The 27955-nt window shown below is 29.7% G+C and overlaps 2 protein-coding genes and 2 long non-coding RNA genes across 4 annotated transcripts; 2 read left to right on the top strand and 2 right to left on the bottom strand.

The window, feature by feature from the left end:
* Positions 1-325: 325 nt before the first annotated feature.
* On the bottom strand, positions 326-1595 carry LOC108474819 (uncharacterized). The gene is made up of 2 exons (XM_017776844.2): positions 1364-1595; positions 326-634 (listed from the first exon to the last, which is right to left on the bottom strand). The coding sequence occupies exons 1-2, from the start codon at positions 1490-1492 to the stop codon at positions 533-535; spliced, it is 231 nt and encodes a 76-aa protein (XP_017632333.1). The 5' UTR covers positions 1493-1595; the 3' UTR covers positions 326-532.
* A 14739-nt stretch (positions 1596-16334) lies between these two features.
* LOC128290365 (uncharacterized) lies at positions 16335-18120 on the top strand. Its single transcript, XR_008280134.1, has 3 exons — positions 16335-16457; positions 16904-16979; positions 17836-18120. It is a non-coding gene; the product is annotated as an uncharacterized LOC128290365 (long non-coding RNA).
* Positions 18121-24815: 6695 nt separating this feature from the next.
* LOC108474712 (CBL-interacting serine/threonine-protein kinase 7-like) lies at positions 24816-26446 on the top strand. The gene has a single exon (XM_017776713.2). The coding sequence runs from the start codon at positions 24961-24963 to the stop codon at positions 26335-26337; it is 1377 nt and encodes a 458-aa protein (XP_017632202.1). The 5' UTR covers positions 24816-24960; the 3' UTR covers positions 26338-26446.
* Positions 26447-26450: 4 nt separating this feature from the next.
* On the bottom strand, positions 26451-27489 carry LOC128290439 (uncharacterized). The gene is made up of 2 exons (XR_008280289.1): positions 26794-27489; positions 26451-26719 (listed from the first exon to the last, which is right to left on the bottom strand). It is a non-coding gene; the product is annotated as an uncharacterized LOC128290439 (long non-coding RNA).
* Positions 27490-27955: the final 466 nt, after the last annotated feature.

The raw sequence follows: 27955 nt of genomic DNA, 5'->3' as shown, positions 1-27955 counted from the left end.
GGGATCTGATCCCTTCCGTTTGAACTTCTCCAACAATATGGAAAGCAACCTTAACAAATGGAAAACGAAGAGCAATCCTGAGTCTGATCTTGCTCTCGACTACTGCCCATGTCGTCCTTGACATAAATGCCGGAATACACATAATGGTACATCTCACATTTTTTCCAGTTTAGGTGTATTACATGTTTGAGATGGGACATGCCAGCAAAATTCACAGTCCATCTACCAAAACCAGTATTTCCATGGTTAAATTATCGGTAAAGTTCAGTGAAGACAGTAAACAAACAAATCTTAAACCAACATGTTACCAATGAAAGAACATAAATTTCCATGCTAAGCAAGCAAAGCAACAGGTTTAGCTATAAAATTTTAATCAGTAATGGGGTACAAGCCAGACATAGTGTTTCCTTTAACAGAAACACGATACTTATTACAGCAATTTTACATAATGCAGTTTTCGTAGAGTAGTAATAGGTCAACTAATAGGTACGACCGGAAAAGCTACATAGATCACTTACAGCCCTAAAGAGCCTCAATGATTATTTTTCTTCCGAGCGAGCTCCCGGGCCATCTCTCTCAACTCCTCAGGTGATGGAGGTCTTGGTCCCTCCGGAGGATACACTACGTAGGATCGCTTCACAACAAAGGAAAAAGTAGGAATGATTTAGACTCTAATACATATATATATAGATATACATAAACATATATTACGACTTATATATACAGTTAATATTTTTCCATGAAATTAACTTACATAACATGGCCCCCCAACACTATGATTTTAAACTCATCATTTCAGTTATCTACAAATTCATGAATTAACTTCTATGTAATTCAAAGTCCGGTCTGAATGTCGGATATAGGCATTCATCTAACATGGATATATTCAATTCTTTCTAAGATTTTTCAGGGGCAATACTCATAGCTAGACATGAATCGCATATAGAGGCTGAACATGGGGAACATAAAGAAAAATGAAGAGTCGAAACAGCATACACGAATTTCATCCATGAGCTTAAATAACATAACTCCAAAACTATGCTGTTAATTTAATTCCATCATCTCACAAATCCATTGAAGAGTTTCACCCTTTTTTGTTTTTCAAATACCTAATTCAGAACCCAGATTACTAACATAAAAATAAAGATCATCAATCCCAAAGAAACAAAGGCCAATAACCAAACCACCAATAAAAGGAAGTTGCATAATTTAACAATACCTCATGTTCAAGAGCAATAAATAAATACCCAGATTTCAGGAAACTCAAACAAATATCAAACTTTGATCTAATTTCAAGCATATCTCTAATTCATAAGAATATCAAACTATATGCAAAGAAGAGAAGAGATAAAAGAGAGTATACATTTCCCATAAATTTCTGGAGATTCTTAGTGTTGTTGGCGAAAGTGTACATAAGAACGATGGGGATCGTAACATAAAGGCCAAATTTGGCGATTTCAAGAACACCCTTTGAAGTGCCTAATGAAGACATTTTGATTTTCCTGGGAAATTTGACGGAGAATTTGGAAGAAAGTTTGTAGTTAAAACCATGGAAGCGGCTGGACAAACCTTTGGATACGTCATATCCTTATCCAGTAAGAGATATGCTAATGGGCTCATCAAATGATGGCCTGGAAACATGGATCAGGCCCATTTTCCTTTTATAAGAGACAGAGAGGTGATTCAAGATTTTCATTTGGGTTATTCTTTCGATAATATTATCTTCGAAGTTTGAATTTATATTTTATTTTTTTCTCAAAGCATTTATTAAAATAATTATATTTTAGTGTAGAAATTCGCGTGATAATTCATGTAAATTTTATGCTACATGGCACTATTTATTTTATATATAAGTTTCTTTACGGGCTACAATGTTTAAAAATTTAACGTTTTAGTCAGTATTTTCATTTAAAAGAACAATTTAACTCTTTCTGAAATGTTGATAATCAAATTTAACTTTAAAAACTGACAAAAATGTAAATATTGACAATTAAATTTGACATTATGCCTTTTAACTAGAATTTTATTTTCTTTATATATATTTTTAATAAATATATTTATTACCTAATTTTTATGAATTTTTATATAATTTTCATATATAACAACCTCAACTTTTTATAAAAATAATATAAAAATTAAATTAATTACGTTAGTAGTATGGATCGAAGATTATTTATGAAAATAATATGTTTGCTACAGTAACTCACAGTGTCACGTTACTATGCCGACCAAGTTATTACAACAAAAGAAAATATTTGATATGGTGTTGCACCAAGCTAAAGTAACACCAAAATTTTATCGTATTTTCTCGTATTTTTTAAAACCATATATGGTAAAAACAAAGTGGTGTCGTTGGATAATACCACGACAATTTAGCATGTCGAGAATTGGGGAGAAACAATGGTTTATGAGAGAAGAAAAATAAGAAACAAAAAATTCAAGAAAAAATTATTAAAGTGACCCATGTGTGAGTGGTTACATCAGATGGTTGCCGATACTGGTTCCCAATGCCACCCCAACCATTGATGTGACTAATCACTAAGGGGTCATTTTAATTTTTTTTTCAAAATTTTCACTTTTTTTTTTTTTTCTTTCTCTCGTTAACCCTTGTTTCTCTCCAATTCTTCACAATTTCTCCTTCAATTTTAGACATTTTGTGGAAAATGGTGTCGCGTTACTGTGCAGCGACACTTCTTTATCATTTTGACCATATACGATTGAAAAATATTAGAAAATACAATATAATTCTTGTGTTACTTTAACTTAGTGCAACACTATATAAAATATGTTTATCTGTTAGCATAATTTAATCATGATTGCAGAGTTTTTCAAAGAGGTATCACAACACAATAACGCGACACCGTGAGTTATTATAACAAACATACCACTTTCACAAATAATCTTCGACTCATACTATTTACGTAATTAAATTATTTTTTATATCATTTAAAAAAAAAAACCAACAATCTCTAAAAACTTTATAATTCAAACTTAATATATATAAAGTTCAACTTTGGTCCTAAAAAATTCGGATTCAACATTGGTTGATAGTTATTCACCAAAACTATTTATGGTCTTAGAGTTATAGATTCCCCCGTTCTCGCCCAAATTAGTGGTTTGGTCTCAAGAATTTTGGAAAATTCTTCTGTATAATGCACTTGCATTTGCCAAACATGTGACCTTGCAATTTGCCCACTAATATATATTTTTATATGGGTAAAAGTATTATAAAAGAATTTATATTGTCAATAAAATAATAAAGTTGTATTTTAGTTTTGATAAAAAATATATATAATAATCTTATTTTACTTTGGTAAGAAATTTAACATTATTCAGATAAAATTTTATCGTCAATATAATAATAAAGGTTCAATTCTCGTCTTAAATATGGAGAATTTTAAAACTCGTGGCAATACCTACTCTTCATGAGCCTACAGAATACATATGATTCAATTAATGATGATTACTGCTGAAGATTTTACCAACAGATTTGAACCACAAGCTCAAAAGAAGAAAGTAGGATTCGGAGGGGACAGTCCTTGCTATAATAATGGCTCAGAAATGGCACATCAAAGGCACTGCTTATCGACAGGCTTGACCTCCATGTTCATGAATGTCAGTAAAATGGTGTACTGGCCGTCAATTTAGTTTGGCCTTTCGTACAAGCAAGAGACTATATTTCATACATTGAATACATTTTATCAACTTTGAATTTTATCCTTTCTATTTAGTAAAAACTGACAATTTAATTCATCATAAATTTGTGTAAAATTGAAAATTTATTTTTTCAATAGAAAAGAAACAACCCTTACACGAATATAATAGAAATTATACTTTAAACCGACATAGAAATATTATAATCTAACAACAGTAAATGTTGCATCGACTTAGGAGGATGTTCACATATTTGTAATTTTTGAGATATGCACCTTCCACCTCCTACATAGAAGGCCATAAATTAACCACAGTTCCACCATTCTGCTATTTGGCGCTTTGCTAGTCAAGAGTGTTTCAACTAGCAGTGCACTATCACACTCGAGTTCTACTTATCTAAAACTTGTTAAAAAAATAAAATACAATAGTAAAATAAGGAGATATGTGTAGGGCTTAAAGTCAAGGCTTTTTAACTTTTAAATAAATATAGTTAAAACTTCTCTTGTATCATTCGTTTTTCAACATTAGTGAATTTCTTCTCCTTTACCCGTGGTTTTTTCTTGAAAGGGTTTTCACATAAAATTTGTGTGTTCTTATTTTTCTTATTTTGCGATCATTCTATTGCCATTATCGACGTCTATTATAAAACTAGCCTTGATCTTAAAGATTATGACATTACCTAACAGTAGAGAATAACCACAACCATACAACACCCGAATCTCTGACTACCCCTCCAATAAAAGCACTGCTACTATTGGATGACATTGCTCCATCCGTATTAAGTTTAATCCAACCCCTCTCAGGTGGGGACCATTGGTCAACCGTTGTTTTTGCTAATTTATTGCATATAAAATGTTTAACCATTGATTTTTGTTAATTTCATGCATATAAATTGTTGAACTGTTGATTTTTTAAGTCAATAATTTAACAACAAAGTTTAGCAATGTTATCCTATTGAACCGACATCTCAATTTTTATAAGATACGATGACTAAATTTTAACAAATTAAAATAGATTGATTAACTTCATAAGTTTTAAACAAAAAAAATCTCAATTTTTGTAAAGTAGAAGCATCAAACTAATAATTAAACCGTCAACAATTTATATCATATAATTTTATGAGATTCATTTTTTTATTTATTTCGTATCCATATTACTTTTTCTTCTCTAATTCATGTCCAATTTTGTCAGTTGCTACCAATAAGAAAAAAGATTTATTTGTAATTCAAATTATTTATTTTATTGTTGATGTATTAAGGCAATGCTTGATAAGATTAAATTGTAAAAGTCAAAAAGTGAAAAGATTGAAAAAGTAAAACTTTTTTCTAATTCAAATAAAATAATAATTTTTTTAATTTTAATCTCGTTATAGGTTATTATTATATCTGCTATTATTGATACAATGTTTAGAATTGCTTATAGCCTTTCTCCAACTATTAAATAGGAGGATAATGCGCTTCAGCATACTTAAACCCACGTCCTCCTGCATCGGCAACAATGCCGATGCCAATCGAGTTAAGACTCAATCGGTGAAAAACAATTTTTTTAAAATCAATTACGCATTAGAGTTGAAAAATAAAATAAAAAATTTTCCAAAAAAACTTGATAATTTTTGCAATACTGAATTTCACTTGTATATTTCTCACTTTCTTCTTATCATTATAACCAATTACATGGTTAGAAAGGATAAGTAGAGATCTTGGCTCCCTTTAATTAAACGATGTAATATATATTTTAACTCCTCTTAAAATTAATATCAATTTAATCCCATTCAACCCCTTAAATAAGTGAAAAATTATACTTTTGGTTCATTTCAAAAATTAATAATTCAATTTAAGTCATTTAAACACAAATTTTAGCTTCCCCCCTCAAAAGATTTTTTTTAAGTGATAAGATAAATTAACTATCACATCAAACTAATATAAAACAAAAGCATTCCTATCTGTATCGAACTTCAAGAGATGTAAGAGCTCCTTAGGAATTTCCTCGAAAACCTAAACGCCATCCTTCTTGTTAGAGACCATTTTTGCTAGCGAATCTGTAACTCTATTCTCCTCCCTAGGAAAATGTCATATTCTCCAAAATCCAACAAGCTGTAACAGTTGAAAAATTCTTCTTACCAACGCTAAATTCGAATTTACTTTCTGTCTTTCTTGAATGATTTTAGCCACCTCTAAATTATCAGTTTGGATCATCGCTCTATCAAGACCCTGCCTTTGTAAGAGAGCAAAATCATCCAAAATCTCCCATAACTCAGTTTCAAACACTGAGCATATCCCCAAATAATGATTATATCAAAGAACTCACTCTTCATTTGATTTTCGCAACAACCCTAGTAGAAGTTATATTTGGATTCAATTTAACCGCCCCATCAATATTCAAGAGGCAACAATTACTTACTCGATATATACCTTAAAAAAAGAGAAAAGATTAAAAAGAAAATGTGAAAGTAATTATTCAATAGAGTAGGTTAAACTTAAATCTAGAGCATCAATTCCTTTTTGTTGATGGCATCAATACTCATTTCTTCCAATGCCCACAATTGTTTATCCTTTTCCTTCAAGGTTAAACTTGATAAAAGCTAATTAATTAATTGTTTATTAAATATTAAAACTATAAAATAGTAAATTTGTGGTGATAATGATATATTCGCCTCAAATACTCTCTATATAGAGGTCGAAGAGTTGATTGCCATCTAATTATGTATCTTTATTGGTCCACATGGATAATCCATCAAATCATGACAATTTAGGGTGTCAAACACTATGGTTTATTAGAGTATCAATGCTATAATTATAAAATTACGCACCCATCGTTTTAAACTAAAGCTACTTTGTTTCAGATATTCTCATGGTTGAAACATTGCTGTCAGCAAGTAAACTAATACATCCAACAGCATAAGTGCTATTAGTTTAATATCAATTATGGGATGCCATCTATAGCTACCTAATTGGCCACTAGCAAGTAAGGTATCAAATCACCCTTTTTTTTCTTTCTGTTTTTATGTCGACAGGTCAAGTTGAATCTTTAAATTGGAAGTAAACTTTTCCAATTCTATTTTTTATTTATAAGACTCGAAGCTCAATTCAATAATTTTCTTTTTCTATATATGTATTTTTATTTAAATTGATGTAATCTAAATACAACAAGAATAGTATTTAAATGTGTAAAGCCCTAAAAATTTAAGAGTTTAATTCTGAGAATCTACAGTAATTAAATTTTGTATCTTTAGTTATGTGCTCTGCTTTTGTGTTTAAGGTCTGAAGTTCAAACTGCGTTGCTAAAGTTTTGTTAGTTTAAAACAACCTTTATCCATGTGTTAGGTGATTAAGTATAATTCTGGGTAAATTAGTGTTAAGAATGAGCTTGCTGGTTCACTGGTTAAAAATTTGTTTGTATTTTGTCTAGTTCGAAGTTTGAATCCCATTGTACGCGTTATGAAATATATTTTTTGTAAATGCTGGAAGGGGTGGTGGTTAACTTAAAACATTCTATCGTTCTTTTCATTTTTCTTCTAAAACCTTGGTTCTTTGTTTCTCCTTTCTTCCCTTTTTTTTATTTTTCTTTTTGCGGCAATTGATTGTTATGTGAATTGTGAAGTCTGGTTGCCTGTGAGGTCGATTTTGCGTAAGTTTTATTGCGACTTTCTTTCATTTGTGATTTTCGTTCTATTAACATTTCTTTATCTAAACGTGTCTTTACTCGTTTACTTAAATTATGTTAAACCTTCAGTTGGTTACTTTGTTAAGTGAGGAGATTGCAAAAGACGTTAATTCGTCGTATTAGTTTGATTTCTTTTGTTTCATACGAGGTGAGTGTGCGAATTGCAATAGAATGGCGTTGAATCTTTCGACATGTTTTTAACGATAGGTTGATTTCGCTAAATGTTGAAATTGATTGTGTAATTGGTTGTGAAATGATTAATTAGGTTCCAAGTAGTCTCCGTATTTTTTCTCCGTCAAAATGAAATCAGGTGTGTACTGGAAACTCTAATTTTGCAAGTTTGGATCATCAAAAATAGAGTTTGTCAACTCCGCACGGCCAGGCACACGGGCATGTGTCTAGGCTATGTGAGCCACACGGGCATGTGGCAGGCCATGTGATCGGCCATGTAACTCACTGTTCATCAAATTAGGGCCACATTGGCTGGCACACGGGCGTATGTCCAAGCCACGTGTGGCCAAAATAGTGCAGGGTTCACACTGGTGTGTGTCTAGGCCGTGTAACTCACTATTTGTGACTTAGGACCACACGGGTAAGCATAGGGGCGTGTGCTCAGGTTGTGTGAGTCACATCGTCAAGGACACGGCGTATGTCCAAGCCGTGCAACTCTCTGTTTACAGGTTAGAATCATACGGGCAGAGGGCATGGGCGTGTGCCCAGTTCGTGTGAGCCATATGGGCAAGGACATGACCTTGTGTCCAGGCCGTGTGGCAGTATAAAAGAGGCCCAAAACCCATTTTTGAGGCCGTAAATGTGTTCTATGACTGATAATGATTTCTCTATTGTATGAATGGTCTGAACTTGATTGATTGAGAACTCTCTGATGCTCTATAACTGAAACCTAAATGTTATAATTGTAAGTGCGTTGTGAATATCTGTATACTGCATATGCATGAGTTGGGATGTTGTGAAGAAAGAAGTAACCTACTCTAAATTAGTGGTTAAGCCACAACGTGAATAATTCTGATTTTGGCACTTGACGCATTATGATCCAGCAGTTAAGCTACGTGACTGTAAACGTGTCAAATAGACATTTCGGGTGTGTAGGGATGGATGGGCATTGAATGTCCTTAATGGTGTATTGAGATGGTCGAAGAATGTGTGTAGCAGGTGGGGTTTAGGAATATCTGCATCTGAATCTGATCTGCGATATATATATGAAATTGCATATATATAAATATCTATCTGTGTACGACTGATTTGTCCTGAATCTGAATTGTAAATAGTCTTGTACCAAACCAAATCTTTGAATATAACTACTTTATAAATGAATACGAATTGAATAACTTAGGTTACGCACTGAGTTCACAACTCATTCTGTTTTTGGTTGGATTTCAGGTGATCCTTAGTCTTGATCTGGTTGGTGTCGTGGGAGCTCGGTCAACTTTTTATCTTTTCTTTTAAGCATTACCACTAGGGATTTACATTTTATGGAATTTATGAAGACTATATGTTTTAAATTGTTGTTATCATGAATGATACGTATGAATGGTTTCGTTCGATTGTGTTATGATAGTATGAATTTTAGAACGGGTGACGTAACTCTCCAAACTTGGTCTGGACGTCTAGAACAGGTCTAGGGTTGTTACAAAATGAACAACTTACAAAATACCACAATGAAACATTTCCTATAATTGAAAAACAAATTTTCTATATCAAAACTAAAATTCACCACCAAGCTTTAAACATGTCACCATGATTACTACTGTTACCGCCAACGTTGAAGCCATTTCATTACTTTTCTGATTTGCCATCAAGAATACTACACTACTCACTTGCTCAATTTTCCTTTTAATATCTGAAAACGTTGTTTATAACAACCACAGTTTCATATCCTTATTTAGACACAAATTGTACACTATTTTTGAACCAATTTCTCCTGCTGTATCAACCTTAAATTGTAATATTTCTATTATATATTTATACGAAAAAAATTGTAACATGGGTAAAAGCTGTGGGGTTGGATTTAATTATAAAAAAATTGAAACTCTACTTATTTTTAAAATTAAGAAAAATTATGTTTGGTTAATAATGAAGATGTGAAAACAAGTTTGGTACTTATTTTCCCATAATAGAATAATAAAAAGTTCCTACATTTTTTTAAAATAAATATTTTTATTTGTATATAAATTTAAATAAATGTCAATTCATCGATTAAAATTAAGATAGTCATATGTTACTATTTTTAAATTAATTTTAAATACTTTACAAATATAACTTATTCTACGTGTAAAATCTAAAATCTCCCATCTCCAGTGTGTATATTATTAATTTCAATTGCATGTCATAAATGCAACGTCAGTTACAAGTCAATTTGTAATTAGATTATTGTGCAATTTGCCATAGCGTATTTTTCTTACCATAAATATTAGACTTATTCTTCCACAACTTTTGAGTAAGTAACAATTAATTGGAATAGATGATATTGAATATTGATCAAATAAGAATTCCTTTAAAAACTTATGATGGTGTGATTGAATTTCCTTAATTAAAGAGATTTTGTTTCTAAAAGAAATTTATTCCTAGAATATCTCCGCATGTCATATTAATTGGAGTTTTACAAGCTATTAATGTTTATTTAAAGAAGGCGAAGGCTCGTTAATGTGATTTTATATAAGAGTAAGTGAGTGATTTTAGCTAATATATGAAAATGAGGTTGTAAATAATTAACGAGTGAATTGAACTTAAATAACATTTTGTTATGTAAATTGACTGTAGATTACTTTCTAAGTAAAATTCTGTGAACATAAAAAAGTCTTGAGAACTAAAAATATCCATAAGCCGGGCCAAATTGAAATTTGATTTAAAAAAATTTTAGATTTAGACTCAAGCCTGACCCAACCTGCACAAAAAGCCAATACTACTATTTAAAATAATAAAATATATAATTATATTAATATAATTTTTTATAATTAAATTTAAATAAAATATTTAATCTAGATTGAGGGGAGCCGAATTTAGTGAGTCTAAATGTGCCAATCAAGCCAGCGGCTCATCGACAAGTCTATCTACAATTGAGCGTAGAGCTTACACAAAAATTCAACGAATTCTCATATTTAAAATATTTTAATTCCTACATTCCTTATTATTAGTTTCTTTGACATTTTCATGAAGCTTGATTAAAAAATAACATCAAATAAGACGTAGTATTAATAATAAAATAAATTTAATAATTTTTTAAAGGAAAATTCATTAATTCATTCAATGAATAAGACTATATAATTCGGGGAATAACAAACACTCGTTGTAGATGGTGAAGGACAAGTTCCATCAATACAAAAAAGGTTTTAGGCTCAGCATCAATAGAACATTATGACGCATTGACAATTGGTTCTGTCACAACTCAAGTACAACATATTTGAAGTGATTGCAAACATTGAATACAATAAGTAAATTAGCCTCGGATGGTCCAAAGCGGTAGACATAAATTGATAAAAGAACCGAACATCTATCAAACTAGAGAGGACAAAGATAATACTAGACTTAAAATCACTAGCAAAAGCAAGACTGCATGCATAAGTAAGACTAAAAGGCATACTACAAGAATAGACAAAAACTTCTAAAAGTGAAGACTAATTAAACAATGGAAAAACAAACAAAAAACGTATAAAACTTAAGACAACACTGGTCCAAACCGACTCATGAAATCATTTATTATTCTGAAATACTCTCAAAACAGAAACATATTAAGAAGTCAATAAAGAGCCACCCACTTTCTAAAAGAAACTGTGGGTGGTATTTCAACGATAATAGGCATCGTCATTTGTCCATCACAACTTGTGAAGACAACAAAAATATTCACAAATTAGATCTGCAAACTGAAAAAAGAGAAGGCACATGAATGAAAAAAAGAAAGAAAGAAAAATTGATAGTAGGAGAAAAAGACGAGCAATAACTAACTCGAAAGATAACACCATCACCGGTCAAAACAAAAAATAAGAAAATAAGCAATAAATTGAATAATATTAAAATTTTGGCAAACAATTTTTAGAAAAAAAATTAGATTTGATAGTGACTCGATTCAATCCTAAACAAATCGGGACAAAAACTATGTTTCACTATCAAAGACAAAAACCAACAATTTATTACCAAATTATTAAGTTGCCATTAACAAAGAATTTGACCCAACCTAACATTTTGTGATTACAATTGTAAACTATTTAGTTTTTTCTATAAACGACAATCTATTTTCTTTAATATAAAAGACTAGACAAGCTTAAATGACTTGTTTATTGGTTCAATCCAAGTTATGATTGTTAAACTAGTTTTGATAGGGTAAACCATTGGTGAGTCAATTTTTGGCTAGTCACTTACATAAAAATAATTGTAATTTGATCATCGCCATTATAGAAAATTTTCATTTTAGGCACTTAAAAGTTAAATTCCTAACTGTGGTTAACTTTGCATGCCATATAGTGGTAGAGCTAAGGGATTGGTAGGGCACTGGCCCCTTTAAAATGAAAAATTTTCATTTCAGCCCTTTTATAATTTATAAAATTTTAAATTAGTAATAGTAAAATTGTACTTTGATCTCTCAAAAATGATAAAAATTTAATTTAATCCTTTAAAAATTATAAAGATACAGGCTATTAAAATGGTGAAATTATATTTTACTATTGTAGAAATTATATAGAATTTAATTCTATCGCTCCCTCTAAAATTTTCTAACTTCACCCTTGATGCCATATCATCATTTTTACCATTTTTTTAATTATGGTGACTAGAAGCAGGGAGCAAAGGAAAAAGAAGAATTGTGGAAGTGGGGGTGGCATGGAGGGGTAGAAGATGATGAACAATAGTGGGGGTGCGTGCATAGTCGGCCACCGTTAGGAATTTAACGTTTAGATAATTAAAATGAAAAATTTCTCTAACAACAGTGACCAAAATTGCAAATATTTTTATTTGGATGATCAAAATAAAAACATTCAAAAATTTAGACTATTAACTAAATATTTTACTTGTTAAAAGAGTAAATAATTATATTACTATAGACCAATAAATAAGTTTTAATTAATTAAATGATTTACCAACAAATTTGTTGTAAATAAAATTTTAATCAAACATATATAATTTAAATGAGGATTGAGATTTAACTTAGTTGACATTTTATTATTATGACAACTGGAAGAACATAATTATAATTTAAGTATGAATTAAAATTCATTTAATTTATATTAAGGATAAATCTCAAAATATACATGCATTATGGTTTAATGTGCAATTATATACATGAATTTTGATTTTGTGAAATTCTATAAATGAAATTTTGATTTGATCAAATTCTTATAATTTTATTAACATAATTATGGATATAATATCATTTTATGTTTATATATTGCATACATAAATAATTATATTTATCCAATATAAAAATAAATTAATGTATTTATTTCTTTAAATGTACATGATTAGATCAAAATTAAAGTTTTAAGTATACATTTGAACCACAAATAAAGCTTCACGTCTATAATTGCACCAAATTAAAGTTCATGTATACAATTACACGTTAAATCAAAGTTCATGTATAATTTTAAGGTTTATCCCTTTATCGAATTTACAACATATTTGGAAAAAGAAAACAAAATTAAGGATAAGAAGGTGGCATAAATGTTTGTAAAGACAAAAACAGGTTAATTGAGCAAATGGTAGAGTTTATCTTCTTTATGAAAGATCTCCATGATTTCTTGCTATAAAAAGAAGGGAATGCTTTTCTTTATTTTCTTAACAGTTAGCTAAAATAGGAAAAAATTAAAAAGGTCAATAAGCAAATAAAAATTGTGAATTTTCTTTGTACTAATCCATACTAATTAAGTTTTATCCATCCACAAATTGAACGGACCACACGAGAAAGGAGCGATTAAAAAGAAAATATTAAAATATATCATAAATCTTTATACTCTTTGAGAGTTTTAAATTCAAAATTTTAGTCTCTCAACTTTTAGATTCAATATTTTTTATTAAATTTAAATTAATTATAAAATTATTTTTAATTACATGATTACCAAATAAATTTTACATAAATTAAATTTTAAATTTTAAAAATAAAAATACAAAAACTAAATTTTAAATTTTCAAAATTACATAAACTTATCCATAATTTAACGTAAAGAAAAGGTAATTCCACGTCAATGAAACATATCGGGATGAGATCATAATGGAAGGCCGACATCATATCGCCAAAAACTTTTTAACTCATTAGTTCACATTTTTATGAAATTTTAGTCTGCATTCTAACATCCATTGAAGATTTATTTTTGAAATAATATAATTATATGTTCAGATTATATATGTTCTTTTTGACATAATATTTAGAATTATTCATAATTCCTCTCCAATTCATAAATAACAAGATAATATACTTCAGCACATTCAAGCTCACATCTTTTTGCATTGACGATAATGTACATATCAATCAAATTAAAATTCAAATTAGTGAAAAATGTTCTTAAAACTTTTAGAAAACGATTTCATGCAATTATTTAAAAACACTTAATTTTCTTTTAAAAAAGGACAAAAATATTATTAGTGTAACTCTAAATAAAGTTGATAGAGACTAGATATTGGATAATCACTTATCCAAGATTGCAAATTAAGTAGTGAATTTGATATTGGTGAATAGTCCCCACCTTAAGTTGAGCTTTAGAAAAAAAATTTCGGTTAGTCCAAATCTATTCGAATTGAATCGAAATTAAATAATTTTAAAATATTTTATTTAAATTTAATTGTAAAATTTTTTAATAGTAAATAAGTCATTCAAGGTAATTAAATTCAACTAGATCCTAATTATTTTTAGGATGAACTACATCCAAGATCATTAAACTATTAGTACGTTTATGTTTTGGTCACTCAACTGCAAAAAGTTACAAGATAGTCAGTAAACTATTTGAAAGATTTCATTTAAATCATTGAACTGTTATGTTTTTTATTTTTTTTATAATCTAGCTAATGAGCTTCAAGCAACAACTCGATAATGAGTGCTGTAGATCAATACCCATCAGCGAATATAAAAATATACTTTAATTCTAAGTTGATCTAACTATTAGTAACAAAAATTTATTAAGTCCAACAAGGCAATTTTTTAACATCAAATTGTATTATAGTTACTACTAAAAATTTGTATTATAGTGACCGAGTATTTTATTAATTACCTATGGTAAAGAAATTATTTATTATAAAAGATGGGGGATAAACATGGACTTACATTTTGTTGTTTTATATAAAATAAAATGAAAGTGACAAAGCACGTTTCTATATTTGCTGTAAAAATAATTGTAATAATTGCATGTTGGACTTCTTTTATATGAAAAAGTAGGTTTCACTTATCTCAAAAGTAAAGTCAAAATTCATTATTTTGGGAAATTAACTCATTGCCTTAAATTGTATGCAGCCGTTGATGTATATTTCATAAATAGTTGGATTTTGGGGTATTTTTAATATAAATTAAAATAAAATTTAATTTATTCAATTTATTTATATTAGTTTACATGGAATCTTAAATTATGGTTTATTGATAAGGTGTTTATATTCTCTCGGATCGTTGTGGTTTAAGATGGTTAATAAATTATTTATAAAATATTGTAATACAAGTAGTTTTGCATTTACCCATATCTTTTTGTGCAATTAATGTTTTATAAAAAATTAATGTTTTAATGATTCAACAATTAAATTTCATATTTTATTCATATAAAATATGCATGTCAAGTTGATGTACGCATTTGTTTTATGTAAAAATATTCAATTGTTGAATATATGTAGAGAGAGTATTTTAGAACGATATAATAGACATATTAGATATATTCGAAAATTTATATGCAACATAAATACAATTATCTCAATAAATTTAACGACTAAATCATCAAAATATTAATAAAAATACGAAAAAGGAATATAAAATTACTTTAATTTTATATAGATTTCATCCTAGTATCATAAAAAGCTAAAGGCTAAGTAGAATTAATTACTTTTAACTTTTCTTTATAATAAAGTAAAAGGAGGAAAATTAAAGTAAAAATGGGAAATGGAGAAGAATGCTAAAATAAGTGAAGCAAGAATTCATGGCTACTGAGATATTTTCTAAGTGCATGCTTTATACCCAAAAAAAAAATAAAAATAAAAATCGATTCAACTTTAAGTTATTAATGTCTAAATTTTAAATAACAAAGCTTCAAAATCAAATCGATAGTGAATCTAATTAGATTATTGATTTTCGATTTCATCAGTTTAAATAGTTTGTTTGACTTAATTAAATAAATTATTAAAAGTACAGATTAAAAGAAATAGAGAAAATTAGTTCAACTAGTCTGGTCGTGTAATGACTCAAAATTCACGGGCATTGGAAAAGTATATTATCGGACCTCTGTCTTAGCGAAATGGGTTCGTAAATGATTATTAGAAATATTTATGAGTCTAGTGATGTATTCAATTAAGTTTTGATTAGGTGAATTTAACTTAATTAAAAGTAATTAGTAAAAAGGACTAAAGTGAATAAAGGGTTAAAGTCTAATTATAGGTGAGGTGGCATATGTTTAAAAGATCTAAGATTTTTACATGATATTTATTAGATTAATTATATTATTATTAAATAAATTAAAATAAAGACAAATGTATGATGATAAAATTGTACATGTGTAATATATGTATTTGTACACTTTTAATATAATTGTATATTTTCTTAAATTTTAAGTAAAAGATATTTTATATATTAAATTATTATATTAATAAAATATTATATTAATTAGATAAAAGTATATCATAAATTATATTATATTATTATATTATATTATAAAATAAATTGAATTGTAACAAATTTATGGTAATAAAATATACATATGTAAAATTATATTTGTACAATTGTAATTTAAATACATAACTTACTTATAATATAAGTATAAAGATATTTTATAATTGTTAATTATTAATTAAATTAAATATAACATAAAGTAAATAAGATAAAAGAAAGGAAACAAATAAAGAAAAGAAGAAACAGAAAAGCCATTTCGAAACAGACCAGGGAATGGAGAAAAGAAAAGAAAGAAAAATAAAGGGAAAAACTAGGGTTCTAAGGTTTGAAGCTTTATTAGGTAAGTCAATTAAGCCCTTTTCTTTTAATTTTGATGTTTTAAAAGTTTTAGAATAAAGTTTTGTTGAATTTAAGTTGAAATTTTAGAAGTTCTTAGATTTTTGAACATGATTCATGTTGAACAAATTGTTGAATTAGGGTTTAATTGAATGAATTTTTAGTTAGAATTGATTAAAGGATTAAATTGTAAAAGAAGCTATTAGTTTTACATAGTAGGGACTAAATTGCAAGAATTTTGAAATTAGGATTTTATGATGAAATTTATATAGTTATGTCTAAGTTTGGTTGAAATTTTAATAGAAATAAAGTATGAATTGAGATAGAAAAGTAAGTGAATTTAGTTAAGACTAAATTGAAATTAAAGTAGAAAATTGAATAGAAATTCAATTAATTAGATATAAATTAATAGTGTATTAATGATTATGAAATTATCTTAATTTTTCGTAGCTAATATCGCACCTGAGGCATCCACGAAGAAAGGAAAAGAAAAAGTGGACGAGGAGTAGTAGACACGAGAATCACGGTTTGTACTACTATAATTTAAACTACTATTTATTAAATGTTATATTTAAATTTATTTGTATGGTAAGTAAAATTTTAAGGTAAGTATCAATATTGAAATGAATGAAATTGAGATAAAGTATGATTATGTATACATATTTGATAGTATATTGATTGGAAAGTGGAAAATTGTATTGAATTGAATTGTGATTATGAGAATGATTTGAATTGAAAATATGAAAAAGTGATTGAATTGAAATATGAAAATTGAATACCCTATTAACTAGTCGGGCTGAGTCGGATATAGTTGGCATGCCATAGGATTGAAATGATTTGGGGATTTTTCGGCTTGGCTGAGGAGACACTGATGTTACTATATTTCTTCGGGCTATCTGAAGAGGCACTTAGTGTTGTTCTGGTGTGTTTGGGTGGATTATTCTGGTGTGTTTGGGTGGATCATTCTGGTGTGTTTGGTTGGATTATTCTGGTGTGTTTGGTTGGATCCATGTATCCGCCAAGGTCCGAGTCTTGTTAATAGGGAAAATAAATGAAATGAGAAAATTGAATGAGTTTGATCGATTGATCTGCTGAACGTATGAGAAAGCGGAATTATGAATTGAAATGTGAATTGAAATTGAGATATGAGATTTGCAAGCAAGAACCTAAGGTTCATGAATTGATTGAAGATTCGAATTGTTGATATATGATATCAGTTGATGAATTATTATAAATGAAGTATGAATTTGAATGTAAATTAATTCTTATGATTTACATTGTTACATATTTGATGCTTATAGAACATTAATGTTATTTAGTTTGAATTATGGTAATACCACTGAGTATAGGCATACCCAGCATATGGTTGTTTCCGTGCGCAGGTTAGTAGAAGTCAAAGGTCCCGGTTCAGTATCCAGATCAATCCCGACTTCGGAGACAATTTGGTGATGTAATCTCTCTTTTGGTAAAAGTGGCATGTACTTAGGTATTGTATAAATTATATACTTAAGTCTTGAGACTTTGGTTGTAAAATGATGTCTAATATGGGCTATAAGTATGAAATGAATTAGTATGGCATATTTGGTAAAATGTGGCATGAAACTAAAATGAGAAATATGTATGAAATTATTAGTTCAATTAAAAAGTTATTTATGAGTGATCAAGTAGATAAATTGTTAAATTAATGTTGTTGGCATAATTAGGTATGTTTGAGTGTGGAAATGTATGGTTTGTTATATTGATTGCAAATTGGTTGCGGTTAGAAAATTTTAGGGAAGGTTAGATGTTTATAAAGGGGTTATATTGAGTTCAAAAAAAAAAATTTACCAAAAATTTTCGAAGTACTTGAACTAGTCCCGTTCCAGTTTTAATATGTGTTTTGGACCTCGAGGGTCCATTATAGGAATTTAATAATTAAATTATACTATGTATGTTATTGATTTGTGAATTATTAGTAAATTGTCCGGTATGTTTGGTAATGCTCTGTAACCCTGTTCTGGCGATAGTTTAGGGTTAGGGGGTGTTACAGGTCAGCTAACTCAATTAGTTCGCGTCAATTGATCCAACCTCTTATTTCAGACATGTATCTTGGCCTATTCTTGGACCAAGCGATTTGACCGGCTTGTCCAATCTGGTTTTGAAAACAATGCTAAATAAGGGTGAATCTAAGAGGCAAGCAAGGAAAGCTGTTCATGGGTTGAGTCAGGTCGCGTTGGGCTAAGGTTCGATTCCAAAAAATTCAAGTCTAAGCCTGTTTTCAGGTTGGTCCAACTTTAAAAATTAATAGAATATTAACAAATATATTTTTAATTAATGTTTTATAATTAAATTTAAATAATAAAATATTTTTATTATTTAAATTGAATTTGAGCTTGGTCAGACTGCCCGGCTCGACCTAATGTACAAAAATCATTATCCAAGTCCTGCTCAAGTCAGGTCAAGTGGGCTATCCGACCCTTGGACAAGTCTAGGTAGAAGCTTTGGTCCCTCCCTCAAAATGAAAAGAAAAATTGAAATTCAACCCCACTCATAAATGATTAAATTACGAGTTAATGCATAATAAAAATACACTTAAATCCCCTGAATGAAAAACAAATTGTTTAGTCCCTTAAAAAATATGATGAATCCTTAAATCAATACATAATAATATTATATTTAAATTTTTTTAAAAAATTATAATTCAATTCCAACTCCCCCTCAAATATTTTCAAGATTCACTCATCTCTCTTTATGAAAAAAAAAAAATAAGTATGAGTTTAGATGGACTGTGCGTTTACTTACGATTAATATAAAAATAACGGTGACTGTAAAATTAGATATTATAGTGATATTATAATATGAGACAAAAAATAAATTAAACGCACCGTACTATACCGTCCATCCAAACCCATACTAAAATACCGAACTAAATTAAAAAAAAAAAAACTAAATATCCACTGAAATAAAATGAATGAAAAGGAAATTGATCTAACCCACTGGCCTATGATAATGACATTGAGCATTTGTAAATTATAAGCTTCGTCGTCTTAACTAATAAGATACTTGCATAAGTTCTATTTATTTTAGTTAAAAACAAGGCCGATAACAAGAATGCTCGATACATGTTTGGTTATAATTATTTATTATTATTACATGACGTATGAAAATGTTCCTCAACATAGACAAAGTCAGAAAATTGTTTTAAGTGGATTAAAATAAATTATAAATTATTAGGAAAATAAAATACAATTTTATTATTAAACTAAAATATAACAAAAGTTTAAGCATTTAAATGATAAATCTGTTAATTTTTTTAAGAGGCCAAAGCAATCTTCGTCAATGGTCCTCAAAACCATAAGTCACCAGCATGTTTGATATATAATATTTAGTCATTTTATTATAAATGAATAAATAATATTTAATACATCAACATAATTATTATTACCCTTGAACATCGTTGCACTTATAAAATGTACTATCCTACCAATAAATATTAGGTGTAATGTTTAGGTGTCTTGTATTTTTATTCTTAAGGGAACTAAGTGTGGTTTTGGAAATTGTTTGAGAGTACAACTAGTGGCGAAGCTAGAATAATTTTTTAGGGGCCAATGAAATTTTAATTTTTTATAGTCTATATCTTTATAATTTTTAAAAGATTAAATCGAATTTTTATAATTTTAGGGGGCCAAAATATAATTTTACCTTTATTAATTTAAAATTTTTAAAAAAATTTGGAGGGCCTAAATAACAATTTTTCATTTTAGGGGGAGGAGCCCATGCCAGCCCCCTTCTAGATTCGCCTCTGAGTACAGCCGCCTAGGACTCAAAGCTAAAAGGGGTTAAAAATTTTGTTTCTAACTTTTATTGTGAGAAACTTTTTTTTAGACTAAAATAATTTAATTAAATGTATAGAGCTGCCAATTTTTCACCATGAATGCTTCATCTCCCAGGGCCCTAAAAACTTTCAACTTTTATTATATTAAAGGGGTCCCGATTTATTATTTCACTTAAGGCCCCCAAAAATGTCAAGAACAGGCCTGAAGAGAACACATGTTAAAACTTTGAAAACGACATTATTAAAAGAAGTAACCATGAATTTTGAATATAAACTGTAAAATGAATATGAAAATATAAAAAAAGAAGAAGAAGAAGAAGAAGAAATACACTATCCTAACCAAGTTACCAAATTATTTATTACCCAACGATTTAAAATTTTAGTTTATAATTTTAATATAAAATAATAAAGAATACAAACTATAAACAATACATAATTATATTTATGATAACATATATTCAAATTAAAAGTTTCAAAAATATTTATTTCTCCTTATATTTTTATATAATATTTACTTCTACTCATAATCCCGTTATAATCTTTAAAATAGAGGAAAAAACACTTAAAACGCATTTAAATCTATATCATTTTGATTATTACAATAGCAATGATGCCTACTTAGTTAAGGCTCAATCAACTAATTATCCTTGTATACTTTTTAATCTCGATTGATTTTAGGTTTAATTTTAAATAATACACAAGTTAGTTTATTAATATATGTTTTCCAAGTTTTCGCGTAAATATATATATATATATTTTAATTAAAAACTTATTTATTCTTGAAAATAATTGCAATATAAAATCTAAAAATAGTGAAAAGAAAATATTAAATTTTATAAGTTTGTTTTCTAAATAACGTAAACCATGCAAAAGCAAAGGCAAAGCATGCATGGCGGGCTAAGTTGTCGGTAGCCGTGTCACGGTGTACCTCTCGTGAGGCAATGATTCTTATAAATAACGTAATAAATATTAAACTATGACCTATTCACATGCCATTAAATAAAATATGTAAAAGATATATTTATAAGATATTTATTTAAAAATTAAGTGAAATTTTTATTAAAATGATGAAGTTTTTAAAAGTATAATATTAAAATATAAAAGAGACAAACATATTCGTAATAATATAATTTATTTTGTAAAAATAGTTTCGATTATTATCTAATTGAGTTAATGTCAAGTTGATTTGTAACATCAATCCAATAAAAGGTTTGATATATAGTATAAATTAAAAAATGAGCTAAAATAAGGACTCAATTTAATGGTAAGGTTTAGATTTTGTGAACTTTGTAATCTAGTTTTGAGTATCTCACCCATTGTGAATCATATGTGTGTGTTCATCCAGCTTTATTCTGATGTAAAATTGATTGTGTATTATAATGACTGGTCTTGATTAGGAGTGTCGCACTCTTTGTAAACCATATGTAAGTTTTATCTCGATTTATTCTGATCTAGGCTTAATTATGTATTGTAATGATTAATTCTGATTAAGAACAAATTCAATAATTTTGTTTAGAGAAACATGATAAAACTATAAAATTTGGAGAATCTAAAACTAAAAAAATTGTGTTAAAAAATATTAAAATGAATCCGTGTATTAAATCAGAAGAAATTTGTGTATAAACACGTTCGAATTTTTTTTCACTTAATTAAATTAGTCCTAACAGCAACACGATTAATGCAACTTAAACCTAAATTGCATTAGGAATGATAAATACATTAATCATAAAACCAATACACAAGGTTGAAATCACAAATAATTTTTAAAATAGTAGATAGGGACATAATTAATTAATTAAAAATGTGTATGGTAGTGACATTAAGGTCTTTAATTGTTAGTGGAAGTACTTTTCATTGGCATATCTTTCAATAATATCAATTGGCTTTGTTCACATATATTGTTTTGGAAGCACCAAAATAAAAGATGGTGTCTTTTTAATGAATTTGCGATTTGAAATTAAAGTAATCACTGTTAACTTTATTGATTCAACATCTTAATCTTTTCCATTGGTTGCTCTTTTTTACTTTTAATTTTCAATTTTTTTTGTCACTAAACATTCCATCCATTAAATCAAAGAAATATCTCTTTACATAATTAAGATATATATATTCTCCCAACTTTAAAGCACATCTAATTTGAACTACTTAAATTCATTTCTTCACATGTGATGTTTTCCACAATAATTCAATATTATGTAAAATTATATTTCTTTTCAAAATCAATCATGCATAATTATAACATGCATAAATTAATAAAAAAACAACCAGCTAGTAAAAGTGAAAAGAATGAATACAAATATTTTACATGGAAAATTCATTCAAAGAAAATAACAATCACGAGTAAAGGAGGCTTCGATTTTTCACTAAATGAGTAAACAAATGAGAGTACAATATGGAGAAAATAAACCTAAAAGTATATTTTCTCGATCCAAAGAAAAAGTCCTTATTGATTGACATATCAAAACAGAGATACAATAACCCCTTTAAATAGGTTAAGATTAAAGTTCTAATCATACTAAAATATTCATAAAATAATCAGGGTTCGACTGGAAAAAAAAGTTCTACGTAAAGAATACGTCGCATTGTCATGACGTCCTATATATGTTCGTCACACCACAGCTGCTGCCTTAAGTTGGGAGTTCATCGCGTCGTGACCTCCTATTCATCATAATACGAATAATTATATTACCAATTTTTAAATAATGTTGTGACTAAATAATTAATTGAGTAGAACCAAAAAAGTTATTTCTTAAAGAGCAAAATGATTATATTACCAATTTTTTATAATCATATGAATAGATAATTAATTGAGTAGAAAACATAAAGGTTCTCCCTCAGAAAACAAAAGGAATTTAAAAATAGAAGAAAAAGAGAGTCAAAAAGTATAAAGAAACGTACAATTTTATTATTCCACTTCATACGCTACCGTTGGACCTTTTAAAATCGGTAATTTTAAATTTTCAATTTAAACATCATAGTTCAAAAATTAGTACTTTTTAATCAAAATTTGTAATCAATACTTAAATTGTAAAATTATATAACAAATATATTTATTATAAAATTATATAAAAATCAATTGATGCTTTGGTTACAATAGTGTTGCTACCTTAAATTGTCTTTTTATTGGAAATGAACATTACAATGGAAGTGTTAGATTGCGGTGATTATTATGACTTGACATTGTGAAAAACTGTGCAAACAAAATAGAAATAACATAATGGTTTGTTTATGCATTGTAGTTTATCTACGTTTGTGGAGCTTAACTCAGTGAGTAATTCCACTATCTTTAAACCACAATACAACAAGCGATTCACACATTATCATTTTCCAAGTATAGAGATCTCAGCTTTATACCTAAAGATTAGAACGCTCACCTCCAAATCCTCCTCTTGAGAACTTGGGCAGTGAACACTTAACAATGTTTACAATTCAGTTTGCAATCTATCATAAAATTGTTCCTCAGTGAACATAATAGAATGCACTCAATAAGCTCTAATACAAAACCTATACAAGCCTCAAAACATATATTAATATCAACTTGCTAAGATAGAACCTAAGTGAATATAAAGTAACTCTTTGAAAATAGTTGTTACAATCTTCATAATCCAAGTACAATCAATCAAATATATGATTTCCAAAACAGCTACAAGGTCTTCATCGTCCTTCATGTTTCAAAGGTTGATTTGATTCACTCAAGTTCAATCCAATCTCTCAATACCAAGGATTGATTTTCCATAGATGGACCAAATATTTTCAATAATACAACATATAAATTATCCAAAGGTTTTCTTTATTAAATTGTCGAATCAAATAAGACAAATTTTTAATCACCTTAGTGGTAGTCTGCAATTGGCACTGTCGAGTGCCACTCAACCACTCTCAGCTCAATTTGCCTCAACAAATAGTAAAGTTATTTGTTTATCATATATAGTGTTTTGAGTTTATATCTTATTATGATCAAAATTTTATTGAATTATTATATAAAAAAGACAAAAATACCTTCAAATATATAACTTAAATTGTATAAGAGAGGATATTTTAGTAATTTCATAAATTAGTTGATGCTCAGTTGATTCTTGATCAATGACAAAATTAAAACTTTATTTTAGGAGGCTAGAAATAAATTATAAAATTTTAAAGGGATTAAAATACACTTTTTATCATTGTATATGCTTATTGTTTTAGAACTTTTTAAAGAGATTAAATTGAAAAATATTTTTGGTGAAAAATTAAATTGAAATTTAATCATCTTTAAACTCCAACAATCTCGTGGCCCAGTAGCCAGAATATTTGTATTATGGCACAAGAGCTTGAACTTAATCCTCAACAATTCCATACTTACCTCGAATTATCAGAAAAAAGATAAATGATATTTTGCTATTTGGGGCAGTTCCCTAGCTAACCTCTTTGACATCGTTTCTACTTTCTTTTATATTATTTCTACTCATAATACCGACTCAATTTTTACTTTTTTTTTTAATATCATTTTTACTGGTAATTCTAACTTAATAAGATATAAGGATGAAATCTCACTAAAATACAAACAGCTGTTAGATATTTTGAGTTTATTTTTCTAATTTAAGCATTATATAAACTAATATACCTTCAAAATAGTCCTTGTTGTGGCACTCTTCTTTTTCCTGCTTCTACCTTCTTTTATTCACTTTCCGTGTCGTTTCCACCACCATAAACAATGCCATCAGGGGCTCAACCACCACTGTCACCGCCAGCATCACCACCGTCTCTGCCGTCCCAACAAACTCCACCGGAACCACCACTGAAAATCACCCGTACCAAAACACCGACCGGCATACTTTTAGGCAAGTACCAATTGGGTCGCCTATTGGGTCGTGGGAGCTTTGCAAAAGTTCACGAAGCAACTTCACTCGACGATGACAACACCGTTGTGGCGGTCAAGATCATAGACAAGACAAAAACAGTCGATGCCGCCATGGAACCGAGGATAATCCGGGAAGTTTCAGCCATGCGCCGCCTACAACACCACCCAAACATCCTCAAAATCCACGAAGTCATGGCCACAAAGACCAAAATCTACCTTGTCATGGAACTAGCCTCAGGTGGTGAGCTTTTCACCAAGGTTTTACGCCGTGGCCGCTTGGATGAACCCGTCGCCCGTAGGTACTTTTCCCAACTTGTCTCCGCCCTCCATTTCTGCCACCAAAACGGTGTCGCTCACCGTGATGTAAAGCCGCAAAACCTCTTATTAGACCGAAATGGAAACCTAAAAGTTTCAGACTTTGGTCTCTCAGCTCTGCCCGAACAACTAAACGACGGGCTTTTACATACAGCTTGTGGAACGCCGGCTTATACAGCTCCCGAGGTTGTCCGGAGGAAAGGGTACGATGGTTCCAAGGCGGATGCTTGGTCTTGTGGGGTTATTTTATTTGTCTTGTTGGCTGGTTATTTACCCTTTGATGATAGTAACTTGGCGGCTATGTATAAAAAGATTCATCGTAGGGAATTTCTGTTTCCAGCTTGGGTATCAAAGCAAGCTAAAGGTATAATATGGCAGCTTTTAGACCCGAATCCGGAAACCCGAATGAGCATGGTGAAGCTAATGGAAACTTCATGGTTTAAGAGAACTGTAACGACATTAAGACCATCATTATCAGACAACCATTTGGAAAGCTTGATGCAAGACAAGAAGTTAAAACATGACATGAGCTGCAATGGGGTTAATGCTTTTGACATAATATCTATGTCGTCAGGGTTGGATCTGTCGGGGCTATTTGAAGGAGGGGTTAATAAGAGGAAGGAAAAAAGGTATACCACAACATCAATGGAGTTGGATGGGGTGATGGAGAGGGTTAGGGAAGTTGGGGAAAGATTGGGGTATAGGGTAGAGAAAGGGAAAAGAGGAGTTGTGGGGTTGGGGAAAGGGATGGTGGTGGTGGTGGTGGAAGTGATGGAGGTGGCAGAGTTGTTTGTTTTGGTGGAGGCGAAGGTGGTGGAAAGTGGTGGGGTTGAGTTTGAGGAAGGACAGTGGCTTGATTTGGAAGCTGGACTTGGAAAGATTTTTATTTCTTGGGACAATACAGCTCTAGGTTGATGATAGTTTTGTTTTGTAACATACATGAAAGTCTTTCTTGTTTTTGTTTTCCATGTTGTATTCATGTAAATGAATAAAATTTATATTGAGTGATTAAACTCAATAAAAACTCCTTTTGCCCAAAATTTGATTCAAAAAATAGATGTTGATGTTCACAAATAAGTGAAAATTTGATGCAATACAAAAGAATAAAACGAGCTAGATTTTTACTGCAGATTTGGTGGTAACCTCTGTATACAACTGGGTTGTTGAGTTCAATTTTCGTTCATAGAAAGAACGAAGTAATCTGAGTTCCGTATAACATAAAGCCCCAAAAGATGAGCGAGTTTCTCATCATTGCTTGAATCAGGTCTTCTCCCTGAATGGAAGCAAAGAAGAAGACCTAGGCACAGACGCAGCACACTTAGCCATCAGAGAAATGGATCATGATGAGGTGAGTTTATGAGCAATCCTTACCTCCGGCAGTAGATGCAAGCCTTGACCTAAAACCATTGCTGCATTGAGATCCTAGAAAACCAAGTTTCCGAGAGGATTCCGTAGATCAAAGTCACAACGACCTAGAGACTCGAGTGTCACAGCCAAAAACCAACATCAAAACACAGCACAAACCATGGGCCAAAAAGTTTTATTATTCCGACCTGAAGAGCTGGAATCTGGCATCAGGACAAAGCCATCGATGGAACGGGAGCGGTGGCCCGCTATTCCATGGCCAAAGAATCAATCACCGTTACAGCACCTAACCTAAAGAAGCGGTCAGGGCGAAGAAGCGGCAGGTTACAAAATTGAATGTTGTAATAGTAGGAGCGCCAAATAGAATCAAACGTAACACAAGAAAAGTAATACAAACACAATAAACTGTCAAAATATTGAAGTGTTATATTAGATGATGTTTGGAAGCTCAATGTTGATGGTGCATATAGTACAGGGACTTCGAGAGCTGCTGCAGGTGGTGTTATTCGAGAGCTATGATCTAGGTGCTGCAACACACCGTATAGCTGGCTCGTGACCGCGATAAACGCGAAGTGACCGAACCGTTGCTCTGCTTATCGCTCTTCCCTGTTGCTTGCAGCCTGTTTCACACATTTCATAAGAATTGATCCAAGTGACCTGAATGTGTACCTATCAACAAGTTAAATGCAAGCACTCAATCACTTGCTTAAAAATCCATACTGCTTTCACGGCATACAATATTTCTATTATACATCATTATAGTTTTTTCAAATTTGAATTCGAGTTAGAGATCGAGACCTGTAAGAATGGCAGTTCGTGCACCACTGCCTAAGACCAAACATCTCTATATTTCAAGCTGAGTTGAAAACAATTGGTGTAGAAGCATGCAGCAGGTTACAAAGTTGAATGTTGTAGGAACAGGACATAAAATCAAACGTAACACAGACCCACACACACAATACAATCACACTGTAAACTGTCAAGAAATATTAAAGTGTTATAATTTATATAAGTAATATATAACCAGTATATTAGGTTCTACTAACATACAAGAGTTCTTAGTCTTTGTTAAATTGAATAATGAGTTTAATGTGTTTTAAGTAAAATCTCAAATTTAAATCTTGTAGATAATGAAATTAGATGAAATTTCACGTTGCGCTTCAAAATT

Source organism: Gossypium arboreum, chromosome 3, assembly GCF_025698485.1.
Source record: "Gossypium arboreum isolate Shixiya-1 chromosome 3, ASM2569848v2, whole genome shotgun sequence".
In the NCBI taxonomy this organism is placed as follows: domain Eukaryota; kingdom Viridiplantae; phylum Streptophyta; class Magnoliopsida; order Malvales; family Malvaceae; genus Gossypium; species Gossypium arboreum.
The sequence above is the reverse complement of the archived record's forward strand: the minus strand, read 5'-3'. Positions and strand labels throughout refer to the sequence as shown.

Bases quoted from the DNA above. Each gene is read 5' to 3' on its own strand.
- LOC108474819 (XM_017776844.2), bottom strand. From the start codon at position 1,492: ATGTCTTCATTAGGCACTTCAAAGGGTGTTCTTGAAATCGCCAAATTT. The intron at 635-1,363 runs GTATACTCTCTT...TTTGTTGTGAAG, and splicing joins TCCAGAAATTTATGGGAAAT to CGATCCTACGTAGTGTATCC.
- LOC108474712 (XM_017776713.2), top strand. From the start codon at position 24,961: ATGCCATCAGGGGCTCAACCACCACTGTCACCGCCAGCATCACCACCG.